This window comes from Candoia aspera, chromosome 3, assembly GCF_035149785.1.
Source record: "Candoia aspera isolate rCanAsp1 chromosome 3, rCanAsp1.hap2, whole genome shotgun sequence".
NCBI lineage: Eukaryota > Metazoa > Chordata > Lepidosauria > Squamata > Boidae > Candoia > Candoia aspera.
In genome coordinates this window covers 12,798,654-12,820,190 of record NC_086155.1, presented here as the reverse complement: position 1 = coordinate 12,820,190, position 21,537 = coordinate 12,798,654, and the positions used below count along the sequence as shown (strand labels likewise).

Genomic DNA, 21,537 nt, shown 5'->3' with positions numbered 1-21,537 from the left:
AATGCAGGGTGGGCATAGGTGGACAACCTTTTGGAGACAGGGACAATTTTTTTTTTAAATGTGAGGGATGATTAGCAAAGAACTGTAATAGGGGAGTAGGATCTCTAGAGGGGGCATATTCAGTTTGTGGAAGTGAGGAAGTTCTTTTAGCAGGGTGTTTGCTAAGTTTTAAAGAACATTTAAGTACTAATTTAATTTAATTTAATTTATTTTATTTTATTTTAAAAAACAATGGTAAGAAATTGCACTGCCATTTCTCTCTTGCTGTGAAAAAGATATGCAGTCAGAGGTAGCAAGATAGAAGGATGGAGAAAGCTTTGCAACAGGAATCTGCTAGAGCTGCAGAAAATGAGCAGCAAGTCCACAGCCATATATGCACCCCAAATTAAAAGGTCATTGCTTGCTGGAAAAGGAGTAGCATGCAGAAGATTCAGCCTGCAGCATTTCCAGACTGGGCAAGAAAATTCCCATGTCTGGAATCTTAAAGAACCCTGGGTAGTTAGTATAAACCAGGAATAGAAATTTGGTGCTCAACAGATATTTTGGACTGAGATACCCATACTCCTTGGACACTGAAAATAGTATTCCAGCCAATATGAAGGGCACCATATTGCCTATTCCACATATAGACAATTTTGAGCTAGATGAACATTGCCTATTTTGTCCACATTTTCCCCAACTACAACTTGTACATAGAATTTAGCTGTATGTCATGTCATTATCACTGTTTACCTGCAGGAAACAATCCAGAACTATATTGCTCTAAAAATAATTTTTGTCTCCCCATTAAGCAGACATTACCCTTTTCAAGTTATACTTACACAGGAGAAAATTTGTATTGGGTCTCTCAGCAAAATCAGGCAGATAAAGCCACTTAATCATATTTGAATGGAGCAACCAGTAGGAATTTCTCCATGGATAATCTGCCAGCAAAGAGATCATCTGCATTACACAAAGCTTCTTAAACCAATTTCCAAGTTGACTGTCCAGACAGGTTTGATGCAAAGGGAGCTGCTGAGCACCAGTGGCAAAGCCAACCCTTTGCTCAACTATTGGTTATTACCCTCCACGTGCCATGTCTCTGCTACCCCACGCATACACTGCTGCATTTACCTTGGCACAGAGCAGGTGGGAGACCAATACAAAGTAGATACTGAAAGCTCACAATGCTGGCAAGAAAGAAACAGTATTTGGGCCAGACTTTGGCCACTGCTTTCCTCTGACGGTAGCTCAACAGATAACTCAGCCAACTTGCATGGATAAGCGCATAGAAGTCCATGCGCTGCCCAATCACAGTAACTGCAGCCACAAAGCATATCTGAAAGAAGAGAAGAGGCAACAGAGCTAACATCACCAAGACTGGCTCAAGGGATTTAACACTGAAGTCAAGCATTGAGTCTGCAGTCACATATACAATACCAGAAACTTTTGCTCCATAATTAGTGAATCCTTTAACACACAAATCTCCCATATAGTTGTTATAGGTGTGTCTGGATTGTACTACCAGGTACTACGACTATCTCAAGAACTGCACTGGTTACCGTTTGGTTTCTGGGTGCAAATCAAGGCACTGGTAGTCATGTTTAAAGCCCTTCATGGTTCTATATTTATCATCACTAACAGTATTCATCCAGGCAAAAATGGGTATGATCAAAAACAAAGATAGCAAGGACCTAACAGAAGAAGAAGAGATCAAGAAAAGGTGGCAAGAATATACAGAAGACCTGTATAGGAAGGATAACAATATCGGGGATAGCTTTGACGGTGTGGTCAGTGAGCTAGAGCCAGACATCCTGAAGAGTGAGGTTGAATGGGCCTTAAGAAGCATTGCTAATAACAAGGCAGCAGGAGACAACGGCATCCCAGCTGAACTGTTCAAAATCTTGCAAGATGATGCTGTCAAGGTAATGCATGCTATATGCCAGCAAATTTGGAAAAGAAAATGGCCATCAGATTGGAAAAAATCAACTTATATCCCCATACCAAAAAAAGGAAACACTAAAGAATGTTCAAACTATCGAACAGTGGCACTCATTTCACATGCCAGTAAGGTAATGCTCAAGATCCTGCAAGGTAGACTTCAGCAATTCATGGAGCGAGAATTGCCAGATGTACAAGCTGGGTTTAGAAAAGGCAGAGGAACTAGGGACCAAATTGCCAATATCCGCTGGATAATGGAAAAAGCCAGGGAGTTTCAGAAAAACATCTATTTCTGTTTTCTTGACTATTCTAAAGCCTTTGACTGTGTGGACCATAACAAATTGTGGCAAGTTCTTAGCGGTATGGGGATACCAAGTCATCTTGTATGCCTCCTGAGGAATCTGTACAACGACCAAGTAGCAACAGTAAGAACAGACTACGGAACAACGGACTGGTTTAAGACTGGGAAAGGAGTACGGCAGGGCTGTATACTCTCACCCTACCTATTCAACTTGTACGCAGAACACATCATGCAACGTGCTGGGCTTGAGGAATCCAAGGCTGGAGTTAAAATCGCTGGAAGAAACATTAACAATCTCAGATATGAAGATGATACCACTTTGATGGCTGAAAGCGAAGAGGAACTGAGGAGCCTTATGATGAAGGTGAAAGAAGAAACTGCAAAAGCTGGCTTGCAGCTAAACCTCAAAAAAAACCAAGATGATGGCAACCAGCTTGATTGATAACTGGCAAATAGAGGGAGAAAACGTAGAGGCAGTGAAAGACTTTCTATTTCTAGGTGCGAAGATTACTGCAGATGCTGACTAGAAATCAGAAGACGTTTAATCCTTGGGAGAAGAACAATGACAAATCTCAATAAAATAGTTAAGAGCAGAGACATCATGCTGACAACAAAGGTCCGCATAGTTAAAGCAGTGGTATTCCCAGTAGTAATATATGACTGTGAGAGCTGGACCATAAGAAGGCTGAGAGAAGGAAGATCGATGCTTTGGAACTGTGGTGTTGGAGGAAAATTCTGAGTGCCTTGGACTGCAAGAAGATCAAACCAGTCCATCCTCCAGGAAATTAAGCCAGACTGCTCACTTGAGGGAATGATATTAAAGGCAAAACTGAAATACTTTGGCCACATAATGAGAAGACAGGACACCCTGGAGAAGATGCTGATGCTAGGGAGAGTGGAAGGCAAAAGGAAGAGGGGCCGACCAAGGGCAAGGTGGATAGATGATATTCTAGAGGTGATGGACTCGTCCCTGGGGGAGCTGAGGGTGTTGACGACCGACAGGAAGCTCTGGCGTGGGCTGGTCCATGAGGTCACAAAGAGTTGGAAGCGACTGAACGAATAATAACAAAACAGTATTCAGCTCTCAAAGTATTTGATTTCCTAGGCAATATACAAAAAAGCTAATAAACCTAATACAACACGGTTTTAGTAAGCCAAATTAATATGATACTGAAGGAAAAATGGAAGAGGAGAAAATAGGAAATACAAATAAAGATGTATGAGAAAAGTAAAAACTTGTTCACCAAATTTATGGCTATTAACTTGTGTCCTGTCTTCCATGGACAGATAAATCCATACTACTACATTAAATTGTATGCAATTATATACATGCAAGGAAAAGTGCAGCTTTGATTATAGCAATGATAGCAACTCACCATCTGTACAATCCAATACAGATTAATCCAGTATTTCCCAATCCAGTATCTTTGAGGTATATTGTGACTACAACTCCCAGAGTTCCCAATCAACATGGCCAGAGGAGAATTCTTTTGTAATTTACTAAGGCTGGAGAATTCTGGATATCACAGTCCCAACAGATTTGAAAACATGGGTCAAGAAAAGTGCACTATCTTGTCTACATGTTTGTAAGGAAGACAGATGGCTTTCTCTCTGAATTTCCAAACTATAAAATGGAGTGGTCCATAATGAGGACCAGGGGTCAGACTTTCCTTCACACTTGGCTCCCTAGGGCCACATTAGATGACTTCCTACTTGAAACCAAACATCTTCTGTCTTCTAAGTTGTCTATCTCATCCCCAATGCCAAGAAGATATGCTTCTTTCTTACCAACATTTTCTTACCTCCAGTCCAAATTTGTAAAAACTGTAGTTGAGAAAGTATTTGATGCAGTTGAGTAGCCCATCATCCAAGTTCTCCCAGGCAATATTACTAAAAAGGCTCCCTGTGACTGGTGGCAAGAGTTGATTTTGAGTCCAGTAAAAATATTGGTGGTGATACACTGTTGCTTCTAAAGCCATTAGAATCAGGATGGTGAGATGATTCTATGAAATACAAAAAGACACAACCTTTATAAGAATGCTCAGTTCCCCAAGCACCCCACCTATCTATAGCACCTACTGCTTTTTCCTCTTCAATAGCTTGCCCTACTGAGACAACTGTACACTTGTACATGATTCCCATTATTCATGAATCATTCCCTTTTGCTGGAAGACAGAACTGCCTCTCATATGATTCTCCTCAATGGTCAGCGAATGGCAATCAAGTACCACTGCTAAGCCTGGTCAGCTTCCGAACATCTAACAAAAAGTAGGTTTAATACCATCTTCTCTAGGTAGGAAAATGTCTTGAGCCAGTTTTGTTCCTAATTTTAAAGTGGTATTAAAAAGTTTGTCTGACAGTAAAATTATTAGACAAACATCAGCTTTCCTATTAGGAGGGCTAATCTCAGGGTCAGTGTCTCATAAGCAAAAAGATACTTTTTGAATTGACTGTAATATTTATTCTCTTGCTTACCATAATATTAGTGCCTAAATAGAGTCCTACCTGTAGATAAAGACGAATATTGTCATTGCACTTCAACAGCCCTCCAATCCAGAGTGCTGGGTCAATTGGTGCCATGTATAAGGGTGATTTCTCCAACAACTCATCAACATTGGTAGAGTGGTAAGTCATATTCAAATGCAGGTCCTGAAGAGATGGACACTTCATTCACTCATTCATTCATTCAATTTATATGGCTTCCTATTAGCTAAACAATTCTGTTTTCAAAATTATACTTCTTCAATTTATACGGTAGCCCATTCGCCAAATGACTCTACACAATTGTACTTCTTGTTTCCATTTTTTAAAGAAGGAGAGCAGGCAAAAAAAAAAGTCCTCAGGGGGAAAAAACGGGGGGGGGGACTTTATTTCAGAAAAAACATTCTCATTTGTTGGTTTTCTTCAAGCCTCCCCACCTCTAGTCCATAATATAAGCCTTGATTTGTTTTATTTATTTATTTATTTTTCAAATTTTGCCACCACCCATCTCCCCCAAGAGGAGGGACTTAAGCCATTCTGCCTGGAAATTCTGGGGTTGCAATTCCAACATATCTTGAAGATACCAAGTTGTAGAAGGCTGAGTTAATTATTAAGAATATGCAAAATGTTCTATTTTGAAATGGGCTATTCTTCAGAACTCAACAGCATTCATTTCTTCCATGGTGTTTCAGGGCTGGATCATGCCCGGATCATTGTGAACTGCTTCTTGTTCCCAAACAATCTACTTTTGTACAACTACCAGACCAGCCCTGGAACACCTGGATGGACATGATTCAGAGAAAGAACAGAACAATGATATGTGAGTTGAACTGAACAGATACCTCAACTGATTCCTTTCTTCAGGTTACTTCCTGCAAGCACTGAGGATTTCTAGCATTGCTCAGAAGCTTACAGTATTAGGAAATAATCAGTGAGATCCTAGCAGCAAACCAGCTTTATGGACCCTCCACCCATCCATCCTGTGCAATATATAGCCATGAAATGTGGGCTATTCTAGGATACATTCTTTTGTACAAGGAGAAACAGGTGGGGAGGGCCTATGGTTTTCGAGTTGGGAAACAGCTGAGAGAAAAACATTTAAGACGGATGTCCCTCCATCTCTTGTTCCTTTGTTTGCTTTACGCACTGGACAAGGGGCAATTTGTGGGGCTTGACAATACCCTTTATCAACTAAACCTGCCCTGTAGAGTAAGGCTAGGATTCCATAAGACCACATAGAGATTTCATAGGAAAAGCCAGGATGTGGGGTGGTTACCTCTTGACAGAGACACGTATCATGGGCATCTGGGCAGGAGGAGGAAGAAGGGGAAATGATATCACATGCACATGACACAAATCACATACTGTATGTCATTCATGTCATGACACAAATGATGAAAATAATCTAATTCACATCATTTCTATGATGAAGTCATGAATGTGTGACATGATTGTGGCTTCTACCAGAAGCTTTTCACACGAATGGTTTCTTTCTGAAAGGCACTGCTCTATAAGCCTTTCTTTATCACTAAGCAACATGGGATTGGCTGTGAAAAAATCCAAAGTTTCTACCAAGTTGCTTTGCTGCTTTGTGCAGGCTGACTGAAGGAGGGTGATGGACCTGTTACCCAATGCATCTAGAACTACTTGGAATTGTCTGATTAAGGGAGCCAGAAAACCTTTAAGGAAATACAAGGAATGCTTGAGGAATTTGGATCCTCAGCTCATCAGCACACTGACCTGAGTGCAGTTTGAGGAATAATTCCAGGGCTTGACAAATTTCAGCTGGTATAGCATTTTACAGATGACCATCACACAAGACCAAAACACACAGATTCTTGAGGCATGGGGACGAAGTTTGGAATAAGGAATAGCAAATGCCCACACAATAACGAAAACGAAGTTCATCAAACACACCTACAAAATATTGGAGACATGCCAAGAAAGCAAAAACCAAAACCAACAGGACTCATTTTTGCAAACAAATTGTTTCCAGGCTTGTGCTTCAGGGATCAAGTGAAGCTGCTGGTCTAATCCAGATTGGAAATTTTATCCTCAAATTAAGTCATAGTAGTATTAGTCTGATTTTTTATTCATCTGCAACTAGGCACAATACAAAATAATAAAGATCAAGAAGTTGGTGGAGAAACATCCTATATTTACAATCACAACTAAACTATACAGCCTCTGTAACTTGAAGGTCCCATACCTAAATAACATTCTGGATTAATAATTTATTAATAATAAATTTCTGGATTAAAAACTAATAATTAAATCAACTTCACTTAGGTCTGTAGAAAAGAAGTATTTGTAATGCATTTTTAAACGTTGATAAATCAGAGTCAGGGTATATTCTGGTGGAAGGTGGTTCCAGGAGATTGGTAGGTAAAGGTAAAGGTTTCCCTTGACGTAAAGTCCAGTCGAGTCCGACTCTAGGGGGCGGTGCTCATCTCCGTTTCTAAGCCTTGGAGCCGGCGTTGTCCCTAAGGACCCGTCCGTGGTCATGTGGCCGGCATGACTCACGGAACGCCGTTACCTTCCCGCCGAAGATTGGTACAAGGTGGGAAAAAGTTCTCAACTCTTATACAACTGTTTTAGCACAAGGAGCTACCAGTTAGCCCTGGCTAGAAAATCAGGGAGAGTCCCCATATACATGATAGTCAAGCAGATTTTCCTGTTAACAAGGAGTGCTGGTGTGGAAGGCCCAATGACTTAAATATGCAACTTAAATATGCAACTTAAATTCATGAACACAAGCCTATGTAGGGATTGGTGACAAAGGGAGGTGAAGTATTTCAAGGGAAGCCCAGAAGTGTGCGGATTATGCTGTTCTTGACCCTTATCAGGGATGAGAAGAGGTGTTGGATAACCTGGCCAACGGACATGAAGTTTAAAAGGTTAGGCCCTCCACTTTCTTAGTTATTATGTAGAGGAACATTTAGGCTAATTCCTCTCTTGAGATTTCAGTCTTTTGCATGAGATCCCATGAGATCTTGGACTGAGATAACTTTTTCAACATTCGACCATTTTACAAGATTTGGGGCAATTTTTTTTTTTAATTTGGTGGATGCATGTACCATCATGTTAGAACATGCAAAAGAATTTAGTGTCTGAAAAAGCATCTGACTTCTGAATTAAAACAACTCAAATGCATAGGAATGTTCCACTCCTTGTATGCGTTGCTCCTAGAATCAACTGTTATCTTAGTATTTTGAGGTTCATGTCAATCTGTAGAACTCCCTCTTAAGAAAGACTCATCTTGTATCCTCTCTAATGGCCTTCCTTAGGATCCTCATTTTGGGAAGGCTTTAGAAAGCATAGTTTGAATGAAGGAATAGTTCAAAGTATATTTGATGGTTGCATATCTTTTTCTTTCTCTGCTGTTTTAGCCCACCCCCTTGCCGTGTGTGTCTGTGTGTGTGTGCACATGCACATGCACATGCACATACCTTCAAGTCAGTGCTGACTCTTGGCAACTGCCTGGACTAGTCCCTTCTGTTTTCTCAGCAAGATTTTCAGAAGTGGTTTGCCATTGCCTGCTTCCTAGGCCTGATAGAGAGGGACTGGCCCAAGGTCACCAGCTGACTTCATGCCTAAGGCAGAGGTGGAACTAACAGTCTCCTGATGTATAGTCTATTGCCTTAACCACTGCACCAAACTGGTTCTCATTTTAGACCCATTATGGATGTTTTATTATAGTTAATATTAATTGATAAAATTACTAAAATAGTGTCCTGATATACATTATCAGTCCCTTTGAACCCACAGAGGAAAGGTGGAAGTTCTTGTATTTTAAAAAATGAAGAAAAGCATGGAAGTATCCCATGAAATGTTCCACTGTTCTGCAAACAGACTTTCAGATGAAATTCTCTCTCATACTGGCAGGATGAACTGTTTTAAGCACATTTTGCATTGGTTTCATTTGACTGTTGTTTTTAGGCTGAGGTCTGGGATATAGGGACAAGCATTCCAACTTTGTGTAGCGACTTGCTATGATCCATAGCACAAGCTTTATTCTTATGACTCAGAGGTCAGATCTCCTAAGATCACAAGATGGATATCAGCACATCACTGAAGGGGAATATTTGGGGTGAAATTATACCATTCAGCTAAGTACAGACACAGTCAGAGATCCCCTTTTAACCCCATGATCTAAAGAGAACCCTCCACCCTCTTTCACTGTATTTCTGTATCTGCTACAGGGCAGGAATAACTTTCCTCTCAATCTACAGAGGTAACATCTGGAGAACTTAAGCACCAAGGTGTGCCCAGAAGGGAAGGAGTTAAAAAATGACCCACCTGCAGCTTATTTAGATCTCCAGTGTCTCCAGAAATATGCTAAAGTAAATTATTACTTTACACACACACACACACACACACACACCAGGTTGGTCTAGTGGTTAAGGCAATAGGCTAGAAACCAGGAGACTGTGAGTTCTAGTTCCACCTTAGGCATGAAAGCTGGCTGGGTGACTTTGGTTCAGTCCCTCTCTCTCAGCCCAACTCACCTCACAGGGTTGTTGTTGTGGGGAAAATAGGAGGAGGAAGGAGTATTAGGTATGTTCAGCGCCTTGAGTTATTTATAAAAATAATAAAGGTGGGATAGAAAATAAATATAATATAATATAATATAATATAATATAATATAATATAATATAATATAATATAATATAATATAATATAGTAATATCCCACTCTGATGCCTTCAGTATTTATATCCGGATTTTTTGTTTGTTTGTTTTGCTTTCTTGATTGAATTCCTGCCTTACTTCCTGGTTCTCCCTGTAGACTGTTTCCCAGACAAGACAGTTGTTTACTAACCTCTTGAATTGTGATCCAGATAATCCAAGTAGATACAATCTTAAGGATGTGCAGCTCCAGAAATCTCCATGCAAACACCTGCAGGTCCTGAGCCATTGCTATGATCTTCAGAAGACAAAGTGCTAAATTGTCAACCACTTCTGCCCAGGTATTCCTCTTTTCTACTAAAAAGAAAAGTAATTTATTTATTTTTTTAAATTATAAAATAAGCAGAAGGAGAAAAGGGAGCTGGGATTTGCAAACTCTGAACTATGCCTTCATTCAAGCTTTAAAAAAATTCCCAACAGAGGGATAAAGAATAACATGGCAGAGAGAAATTAGATAGATCTACTGCTGTGATCACACAATGAATATTACTTTGATGAAAACACTAATTTTTTTAATATCTCTTTGAAAACCACAATTATGTGGATACAAGTGTGATTATCAAACAGGGTTAAATTTGCATATGAATATATCTTCATTCAGCCTTCCCAACTTGGTCATGCTGCCTGGGAATTCTGGGAATAGAGGTCCTAAGACATCTGGAAGTACCAGGTCAGGGAAAGCTGTCTTAAAACTGATACTGAAGAATACATATAGAACCACAGAATTCAAAGGGATCTCAGAGGTTATTAGTTTAACCTGCTGCTCAGTGCAAGATCCATTACACCATTTGGGACAGATGGCTATCTAGTCTCTGTATGAAGCTCTCCAGAGAAAGAATGTAGCACTTCATGAGACAGTCTTTTAAGTTAATGGCAAGCCATATATGAACACTCTCTGAGTGCGATCATTCAGCCAATTAGGAATTCATCCAACAATTGTATCTCTCGACCATGTTTTACCATTCTACTGGGTGAGAGCATCATGAGAGACTTTGTTGAATACCCTGCTGTGGTCGAGGTATGCTATGTCTATGGTATTCTCCAATCTATAAGCGAGTAAATCAAGAAAGGTGATAAGTTTAGTTTGGCATGATGTGTTAATCGTTGCAATTCTGTCCAAGTGCTCACAAACATGGTATTTAATATTCCGCTTGAGGACCTTGCCCAGTAAAGACATCAAGCTGACAGGTCTGTAATTTCCTAGCTCTATCTTCATCCCCTTTTTAAAGACAGGGACATTTGCTCTCCTCCAGTCTTCTGAGATCTCGTAATTCCTCCAAGATTCTGAAAAGTCACAGTGAGTGGTTCTGCAATCACCTCCACTAGATCCTGGGGCATAAGAATACAAGAGACTTGTATTCAAGGTACCACTAGCTGTCTTAGAAGTTTCTATATCAAAGCATTGTATATGGGAAACTAAGAGGAAGTTTTTGAAATCCTAACACAGGAGGACAATGTGATGCCCTAAGCATCTTGGAAACTTTCTGGGATGATACGCATGATTGGAACATAATCTTGAAAGGCTGCAAATTCTTACAAAAAATACACAAGAAGGAATTGAAGTGAAGGCTACTGGAACTCTTGGAGAACATGACTGTCTTAACCTTGAGTTCAAAATAATCAAGCAGAGAGGAAATAGAGAAGGGTCAGTTTGTAGAGCAGATTTCAGAAAGTGGATTTTGATGAGTTTAGAAAGAAAGTAGATCTGATTCAATAGCTTGAAATTGTGAAGTAGCCAGGAAGTATGGGAAATCCTGTGAAGATGTAATTGCCAACAACTCCTATTAGAAAGCAAATGGGAGACATCAGAAGACTGGTATGGATATTCATAGAGCTTTCTAAAATGTGCGTGTGTGTAGGGAGAATACATACGTATGTATGTGTGCATGTGTGTGTGTGTGTATGTATCTTTCTGAATGAAATGGAAGGATGGCCATATAACCAAAGAAGGATGCAAAGCAGTTGCCAGAAATGGTACAGATAGTGTCAGAAAGACTAAAGTTCAGAATATGCTGTAGCTTGCAAGAAATGCTCAGAACAACAGCAGCAACAACAAAGGCATTTTGGATATGTCAGAAATAAAATGAAAGAAGTTATTGGTCTGTTGTGAGGAGAAAGGGGGAACAGGTAATGCATGATGGCCAGAAGGCAGTAGGTCTTAATTTATCTTTTGCACATGCCTTCTCACAGAAGGGAAATGGACCTTAGGGCCATTTTTGTGTCACTACTGAAGGAGGGAGCTGCAGCTCAGGACTGGCATGGAGTGGGTAAAAGAACACTTAGCTAATTTAAATGAAACTGGAAGAATGTTGAAAAACAGTATGGCTGCAGGTATAGGCAGTGCAATTGGAGAAAAGTGAAGATATGGAGTGCTTTGCTTATGGAGTGCCTGTACGGCTTGTTTAATATATGTGTGAAGACTGCATCTTCTTACCTACCTGATGACTGGAAGAAGGCCATGAAGGGAAAAGCAAGAATGAATGCAAAAACTTGATGGGGATTATTTTGTTAGGTGGGATGGGAAGATGTTCAGCAGAATTCGGACTGAAAGTATAAGGGGTGACAATAAGGAAAAATTGTGCAGTGAGACTTTTTGACAGTCAGGGGGTGTGCAGACCAGATTTTTGCTCTTCAGCAGTCACTGATGTGAGTTTCAATGCGAGAAAGAATGTTTCTTCTGTCATTGCTGACTTAGAGAAAGCATATGATAAAGTAAATAGGCTTGAATTGCAGAATGCTTTGTGCAAATATGGAGTTGAAGTCCATGAATGCAGTAAAAGCAGTATATGATGGAAAAGAAGGACTGTGAGAATAAATGGAATGCTTAGCAAATGATTCAATATTAAACAGAGAACAAGGATTGTGCAATGTTCCCCTTGGCTACTTAATATATTTAGTAATAAATTTATGTTGCTTGCAGTCACATTGCAGGTATCTTGGCTGGGAAATGTCTGTGCATGCAGATGATGCTATCTGATGGGCAGCAAACGTTAGAAATATTTCATAATGCAATAAGGAGTATGGGTGTGAAGATTAAGGCACTGACGACCGAGGTAGTTGTATTTAACAGGGAGCATAGACTGAAAAACTACAAATACACATAAAAGGTGAAAAGTTAAAGCTAAATGAATTGGTCTACCTTGTTAGAATGTTTACTGAAGATGGAAAAATGGAAGAAGAATTTTAAGACATGCATATGCTGGTAGAGAGATACTTGGTAGAATCTGGTCTGTTACAAGCAAAAATGGCTGTGCATAAGAATGTACTTTGGTCTACATTGTTATGCAGAGGTGAGAACTGGCTATGTCAGGAGAAATATAAATGTAAATTGAATGTAATGGAAATAGTTTATTTCAGAAGTCAAGAATGAATAGAGGCTGAATGAATGTGGACTGAATACTAAAGTAAATACCTAGTATAAGAGAAGTCCATTAAGGTGGTTTAGTCTTACAAAGAGAATGAGCAAGGACTGAAGTACAAAACAAATATATGAAAAAAGATGGAATGGGTTGAAAGGAACCAGGAGATATAAAAAGTCAGGGTTGAGTGACATTGTTGAGATCCTCAAGAGAGGTGAAGGATAGAAGTGATAAATTTAAAGAATAAAGGCAAGTGTATGAAGTGGTATATGGATGCAGTGGAAACAAGAATGCTTTGTAAAAATAGTTTGCAAGTCAGTCCTTCAAGGTAGACCAGACTAGGACATCAGAGTTATGAATGCTAATACTACTTTATTATAAGGTTACAGTAACAGAATCTTCCAAGTCTGAATGTACCTTCCCCCTCCTTCCCTTTATCTTCATGAGAACTAGGGAGGGTCATGACTGAGACACTTTCTCAAATTACATTTCTGCCCCAGACTCAGATTTCATTTATCTCCACTGTTGCCTTGATTGTGGCTCTTCCTCCTGTTCCTCAAGGTTATTCCTACTTCATCTAGAAGGTATGGAGAGATATAGCTAATGGTGCTGGCGTTCCTTAGCTTTTTCTACCTACTGTTTACTCTTTTTATGCATGTTTCATAATATTGCTTATGCCAAAAGGAAATGGTGTGATAGAGATGTATGTCTATTTAAAGGTGAACTGAATAGTGGACAGGCAACAACTATAAGCACCATTTTAATTTCCTTCCATAACCCTGACATAGAATCATCCTGAGGCATGGAGGGAAATAAAAAATGGCTCTTCTGCCCTCCTACCTACCATTGTTCAGAGGATGATGCTGCAGTCTGCACCTGCTGCCAAGAAAACCTGCCAGTAATCCATCAGTGGGGAAGCTCATCTGGGGTACTTCCTCAAATCTAAAGCAAGCCCTCTTCCCACGCTGTTTTGTACTGGGATTACGAGAAGGAAGATTACATTTACAAAACGAATGCTAAATTTATTTGAATAGAACAAAACACTAGGTCCTGTATTTCCAGTAGAAGAGTTTGCTCTTCAGCTTTACCCTTTTCTGTGAGGTTCTCAGATTTGTCCAGTCCATCTGGAAAAGACTCTTGTAACCGCTCAGCAGCCGGCCTGTTTAAAATACATCAGAATAGCTCACAAGCTCAGTTACCACATGGCTAATAAAGCAAGGTAAACCTTAGGCCATTCAAGTAATTTTTAATGAGGGAGACAATAATCTCTGTCATGTAAATACTTTTCCGGAAGTTTAAAAATACTAAAAGAAAATGAACTGTAGACTTGTGCTCTACATGACTTTGCCCTCAAAGATCACCTGGAAGCTTCAACTGGTCCAGAATGCAGCCAGCACCAGCAGTAATAGGCATGCCTTGGTATGCCCATGTAACATCTTTGCTTGGCGAGCTGCACTGGTTGCCAGTTTGCTTCCAGGTGCAATTCAAGGTCCTGGTCACTACCTATAAAGCCCTACATTGCATAGGGCCTGGATACTTGCAGGACCACCTGTCTCCCATGGTATCTGCCTGGACGATCCAATCTAGCAGAGTTGGTGCGCTTTGGGTTCCATCAATTAAACAATGCAACTTTCGGGACACTGGAAATGTGCCTTCTCTGTTCCAGCCCCAGCCCTCTGGAATGAGGTTTCCCCCCAGATTCGAACAGCCCCCACTCTACTAGAATTTTGAAGGGCCTTGAAGACAAGGCTCCTTGCTCGGCCCTTTGGTGAGGATGACTGACATTCCTCCTCTTCCTTTTCCTCGTTCCCGTCGAGATTTCTTTTCTCTGCCATTTTTGTTCTTTATTTTTTGTTTCTTGTATTTTTATTTGTTTTTAAATATTTTTAACAATTTTTAAACTACCCAGAGTTGTTGGGAATAGGACAGCATATCAACTTAATAAATTATTATTAATAATAATTATTAGCTGAATGTTCACAGCAATTTTGTCTTAATCATCAACTGTGATTTTTCTTTAGTTTCTAGTTTCAGGAGTTAAACTCCCATGCAGTGAAAGAGGGCTACAATCAGACAAGGCACTTAGTCTTATGCAAAAAGCGTTCTCTGTCAGTGTCATTGGAGGACAGCCCACCAAAACGAGCAGGGCCAGAGAACTTCCACGGTCTTCCAGTTCAGTTTCCAGAAGTGGATTTGGTCTATTGATTCCAGTAAATTCTTTACAACTCTTCATCTGGGCAAAATGGCTCATTTCTATTCAACTATGCTATAGTTATTATTTTGTAAAACCATTTGAAAAGCATTTGATATATTTCCTATGTTTAATATTCTCCAGATCAGGTGAACATTAAAATGTCCAATATGAAATTGGCTTGCTGAGTAACTAACAGATTAGAAACAAGATATATAATAATAATAATAATAATGATAATGATAATAATAATAATAATAATAAATAATGCACTTCCACATTCCCACTGCTCCATACTTTACCACCTTGAAAAGAAAGGATCATCTTCCAAACTGCCCAACCTGCAATGCTGAGAACAGGGAGCAAAAATCATTGCCCCATCAAGAGCTGCTTCAAGTCCTGTAGCTCTATAAAAGGAAATGAAACAACTACAACAAACAATATTTTGCAGGGCTGGTCCCTTGCAGGAGAGACAAGGAGATTGACTGAATTTTGTCAATTTTACCCTGCTAGGACAATTTTATCCTGCTCAGGATCCAGGAAGAGGGGTGAAGGAAGAGTCCCCCCCAGTGGAGAAACAGCTTGCCCCAAACTCTGCAGAACGCCAGGACTTCCTGCTGAAAACCAGCATCAAAGCAGATCCTCTTGCATTGCAGCTGAGCAGGAAGTAGACAGACTTAACTGCTTAAGAGAAATGACAGAATGAAATCACAGGGGTCTACAGCTGATTCAGGAATGGCACAATAACGTGTGGAAATGCCTCTACTTTAACCAGTGAGATGTCTCATGATGAAGTAGATCCTTCAGGTATATATGGAAGCTTTTTGTCCTATAAACATCAAGGCACTGCATCTCTGTGCATGTTGGAACAAGTCTCTTAGATTTCTCTCCTATAACCAGCTTTTCTAACAACTATACCAATCAGACTTAAAGCAAGCTTGTTTTGTTTAATGAATATTTCTCCAATACTTTTGTTAGCTATGTCCGCTAATGAAATTAAATGAACAGTACTAACTTACAAATATAAATGAGAGACACAGTAATGTCTTGATCCAATGCCTGGAGGCTGTCAATGTCTGGATGGCGAGAAACAGGTTTGACCCAACCCAAGCAAGATGCAGCAGCTGTAAATTCAGAAACCTGATGTTTCTAGAACTCTACCATCTTTGATGTCAGTGGGGTTGCATTCCTCCAAAGACGGTAGGCTCAAACTCTGGGGTCCTCTAGGACTCATGGCTCCTGCTAAAAGAGCAGGTGGAGTCTGTGTCCAGGAGGGACTTTTCTTAGCTGGTGCATCAGTTGCAACCTTACCTGGATGCACTGACGAGTCATTAATGCCCTTGATATTTCTCATTTCAATCACCATAATTCATTCTACGTGGGGCTGCCCTTAAAGACCAACCAGAAACTTTAGTTGGTCTAAAATGCAATAATCCATATGCTTCCTCGTCAGTCTTGATACTGTGTTACCCTGTTGCTACAGGTACTGAATGGATTACCTATATACTTCCAAGTGCAATTCATGGTGTTGGTTGCTACCTTTATACCCTTGAATGGTTCAGGGACTAGGTATCTGTCAGGAAACCAGGCAAGGAACCATGCTGAGCCAGTAATTCAACTCTAGTTCTTTATTGTTCTCACCCTATAGACAGAATCTTGCCTGACTAAGGCTAATCACTAACCTAAGGGAAAATAACCTAGAAGGGCTATAGGGCGGAGCTACCTTGAACCTCTTAACCTTCCCATCAACAGAGCCTGGGCTGCAAAGTCTCTTATCTGGAGTGTGTTCTCTCCCTGGGAACCAGCGGCAGCACTGGAATCCACCACAGTATCTGAAAGATCACTTTCCCCTGATGAATTCTGCCCACCTGACCTGGATAGGCTTCAAAAGTTAAGCAGATTTAAACATTTAATATTCTATGCAAGCTCACCTACTTTGCAGTTCCTGGATTGTTTCCTTAACCCTGAAAAGATTAAAGACAAAAAACACAGCAGACAAGTATGGAAATTTCCCGAATGTTCAGATTTTAGACCAAGGCCTTCCCAATCAACTACTACCAGAAACGTCTAACTGGAGATGCCAGTTAAGGACATCAGTGAGCTTTCAATGAGCCACAGCTCTTTTCTAGCAGGATCTTACAGTGCAAGTATTTACACATATACTTAAAAGTAAGAGCATTTGAACTGAATCGGACTTACTCCCAAGGAGGTCTATTTATGATTGCAACATTCAGCACTCAAACAATATTCAGTCATGCATCCCTCCCTGGAACAGGACATTCCCTGTGAGCAATAATTGTTAGCGGTGATTTATCTGGGTTTTAAGGGTACTTATGGTTCAACTCTGGAAAGCAAGTTAATAACCTCTTAATTTTGGCTAGCTTTCTCCTTGGTCAATAGCTGGCAGGGCTGTGCAAATCTTTCAAGAAAAGTGTTTCACAGCACACAGAGGTGCATATATGCACCTCTCTTCAAACATTAAAGCAGCTACATCTTTTTTCAGCCTTACACAGCTGCCTTGAAGGCTACTTCAGGCTGACTCTGCATGTCTGTGCATGCACATCCTTGCAAAGAGCCTTTTTTGAAAGGTTTGCATAGCTCTAATAGCTGATATCTGTTAAGCATGCGTGACTAAAGAAAAAGCTCTACCAGTGGGGATCAGAGACACAAATGACAGGCAATGCAAGCAAGAGTTAACATTACAAATTAGGATCTGCCTGGGGAATCTTTATTTCATTATTTATTAACCATACTTTACATTGTCTTATTGAACACTTCTAAATTGTTTACAAGGAGTTGGAACATAAAAACATGCCATATCAAATTATATTTCTTTCCAGATATTGTCATTTGCGAGGGAAAGATTCAAGAAATAAAGCCAACTCACGTATTAGCCAGAAGGCACACTAGAATCTCCATTTGCTTGTCACTGGGGAGAAACAGAACATAAATCTCAGTGCCTATTCAATTTCAATTATTGAAAGCCAGTATCACAGTACTGAAGATATTTCATCCCTTAAAGTAAAAATCCTCCTGGTTTCACTTTACATATTCTATAGCCCTCCCATATCTGGTAGTCCGCCTCAACAGGTGGCAATATCTGATAAACCCTAATTGGCCTAGGAAGCTAATTTGGGGATGGAGACTCTCAAGATGGGAGACCTCTTAGGGCTATAGGCCGGATTGGAAATTTTTAAAAAATCCAGAAGACGACAATGGTAAACCACTTCATTATCATACCAAGAAAACGGCATGCATGTGTTCAGGTAAATCACCTAGACCAGCTCAGCTTGAAGGAGACTCAACATAACTTTTAACTGGTGGTCAACAAATAAGTTGGCTATCAATTCCCATCATTCTGAAAATTCTAGGAGATGTAGCACAACAGGTCCAGAGAAGGCAGTAAGTTGGAGAAAAGCTGGTGTAATAAAAGCCACTTACTTTGCATAAGTGTTCTGATGATCAATTAGAAATGAACAATAATAAAAGTTAAGATAGTTGCATCTTAAATTGTACATGCAGCTTGTCCTCACAGTCATGGTCTCTAAGAAAGCCAGATCCATGATGGGAGAGAAAATTCTGCTTACATTTTGCTGAATGTGAGTAGAACTTTCTGAACCAGGGGATGAGGGATATGCCCAGAGAAGACACAGGTTGGAGACAGTGTGCATGACCCCAACACCATCCAGTTTCAAGCATTCACACATTTAAGCAAAGCCTAAATTGGGTCAAGAGAATAAAAACGGGGGTTTTGAAGCCAGATAAATAACTGAGGAGTCTCATCAAAAAGAGGAAGAAATAGATGAGAATATTTAGTATTTTTGTTTGGTATATACTTATTTTCTCCACACAACAACAATCCTATGAGGTAGCTTGGGTTGAGATAAAATGAATGGCCTAAAGCTACCCACTGAACTTCCATAGCTGAGGGTGGAACACAACCTCCGCATTCCTACTCCAATACTTTAACCACTACATTACACTGGCTCTCAAATTTTGGGCTGGCCCACTTCAGTGCCATTTTAACATCCCAGTGATATCTCTTGATAGACTGACCATATTTCCTTGAGACAAAAATGGGACATTGTGATGGCAAAACGGGACGGGGTTAAACTTATGTAATATTCTGTATTCACGAAAAAGAAGATAAAAAAGTTATTGACAGTAAGCTGGGAAGGTGCAGGAGGGGGAGGTGCGGCAATGGTTGGGTCTGGAGAGGCTGGTACAGGGGTGGCTTTGGGCAGAGAGGTTGCAGGAGGGCTGCGAGCTGGGACAGGAGGACAGGAACAAGGCGGCAGGAGGCTGGAGAAGTGCAGGAGGGCTGAGGGCGGCGGTGAGCTGAGATGGGAGGACAGGAATGGAGAAGTCTAGTGAACGGTTGTCCAACAAACTGTTCCTCTCTGGCATGCCCTTTTATTTTATTTTCTTCCCGCCATTTTGGCCTGAGAGCCAATCGGCTTCTTTTCTGCTGGGCGCATTTTTCTGACCGTCTTCCACTGCACTGATTGGCGGCAGCGACTCTTCCTCTTGCTCACCGCCAATCAGCTGTTCCTGCCGTTCCCGCTGCAGGTTTCCCACCGGATTGAGAACTACTGCCAAGTCAGCCTCCTTTTCAATTTCAATTTCAATTTTTCCCCGCTTTTCCCAATAATGGCTCCAACGTTTCTAAAAAATGGGACAAAACTGACATTTATGTTAAAATGACAGGACGGTTGGGAAATGTTAAAAAAACGGGACTGTCCCATTCAAAACGGGACGCATGGTCAGTCTATCTCTTGAAGATCTAATTAGCACTTTCCCTGAGGACTGGCCTTGGGACTACTTATTTGCAAGGCAGAAATTCAACTCCTGAGCAATTAACTTTCCATATGAAAGACAGGAATAAGAAGCCAAAATCATCTAACTTCCCACCTCCATAGAGTAAAACAATAATTCTTGGGATTACTAGCTCTATGACTCAATAGACCATTCAAAAGGGAAGATGTGTGTATACATACATTCATTACTAAGAACACATATATTTAAAATACGTTTATTTCTAAACAGGAGTTCCATAATCTCTCTCTCTCTCTCTCTCTCTCTCTCTCACACACACACACACACACACACACGCACACACACACATCAATATCTCTTCTATTATAGAGCCCACATTGAATAGTCTGCACATAATACCTGCCAGATGAAGAAGACGGACTCACAGAAATATTGGTCAGATCTGTGATCTTCAGGAAATCTTCATTGAAATAATGTAGCTGAAGGATACAAGCCAGAAGAAAGGCAAAGGGTAACATAATCTTTGCAAAGAGCTCCGTTATGCTGAACCGCTCAAGACCCAAATCTTTTAATCTGGCAAATGAAAAGACAAAGATATATGCAGATCCAGCTGATGAAAAAAAAGGAAAGGAATTCATTCACATTATAGGTACTCAAATGTAAGTCAATACATGTATAATTATTAATTAAAGAGAATGATAAAGCTAGCCAGTTATTCAGAGAGAAAGGGCATTATCTATCCTTTCCTCAGTTTTACACATTTCAGCACAGTTTGGGTATGAATTTGCACACCCCTGGCCACAACTATCCATCAGGCCTTGGTCTAGCTCGTTTTTAAACACTAATAAATATTCCCAAGATGTCTACGGCTCTGCACTTGACAGGTAAATAGGGTGGATGTGGAAAGTTATTTTTGTAAATAATGTTGTAAATGCATGGCTCATAGGTCCTTGTAGGCAAAAGCTTTGGCAGGATTTATATATAATAATCTGATGTGCCACAGCTCTCTAAAAAACACTTTTCCATAAAGAAGAAGAAATGTCATCTCATGGGACAATGTGTTGGTGGGTTGAACCTAACAACTAGGCCTGGTAACTTGTCTAACTATTCAACCCTATTACGAAAAGGCATCAAGACTGTCTCAGCCAGCTGGAGGCAGAATGTTTTCTCTTACAGAAAGTTAAATTCCTTCAGATGACCATTTCTGGGCAAACGAGCTAAGCAGTGATGGACCTGGTTGGAAACCTCCAAGGAATACTAGAGGGTTGTTTTTTTTTAACTTTATTAATTTAAAGACCAACATACATTTTTAAAAGATCTAAAAACAAGTCAAGATTCCAAGAACAACTTTTGTATATACTGGGGTAAACAAAAAAGAGAAATGTGGCCTGTTATGCTTTGCAAAAAGGATTACTTTTCCTCAAACTGAATCAAAAGTAACTTTTCCGGTATATTCCAACATCTCCCATCTTCTAAATGTCAGTTTTTCCAATACAACAATTTTCCATAATTTTTCATACCAGAGATCTAGTGATGGAGCCTCTGAGTTTTTCCAATGTTGCGCTATAGCCAGCCTTGCTGTAACAATCATGACTTGAACAATTATCTTCCTTTTAGTTCTTTGGATTGCCTCACTAAATCACAACAATAAACATATCTTGGAATTGTAACCGAATTTTCCTATAGCCATACTATTAATCTCTCCAAGCACTTCTGACCAGACACTTTGTATAAACTGAGGAGTTGAAAAAAAAAACACTTCTGTATTACTACAGGTAGTCCCAGTTAACAACGGCAACTGGGACCAGAATTTCCATCACT

At 40.1% G+C, this 21,537-nt stretch overlaps 1 protein-coding gene across 1 annotated transcript in view; it reads right to left on the bottom strand.

Moving 5' to 3' along the window:
- Positions 1 to 21,537, bottom strand: part of LOC134493995 (piezo-type mechanosensitive ion channel component 2-like) — an 80,971-nt gene that overhangs the window by 52,899 nt on the left and 6,535 nt on the right. Inside the window, exons 8-14 of the mRNA XM_063298860.1 lie at positions 20,093 to 20,289; positions 9,524 to 9,687; positions 6,443 to 6,619; positions 4,727 to 4,870; positions 4,024 to 4,224; positions 1,114 to 1,318; positions 822 to 923 (exon numbers count right to left, since the gene is read on the bottom strand). Of these exons, the coding sequence (XP_063154930.1) occupies positions 822 to 923; positions 1,114 to 1,318; positions 4,024 to 4,224; positions 4,727 to 4,870; positions 6,443 to 6,619; positions 9,524 to 9,687; positions 20,093 to 20,289 (1,190 nt within the window). The remainder of the gene's footprint in view (positions 1 to 821; positions 924 to 1,113; positions 1,319 to 4,023; positions 4,225 to 4,726; positions 4,871 to 6,442; positions 6,620 to 9,523; positions 9,688 to 20,092; positions 20,290 to 21,537) is intronic.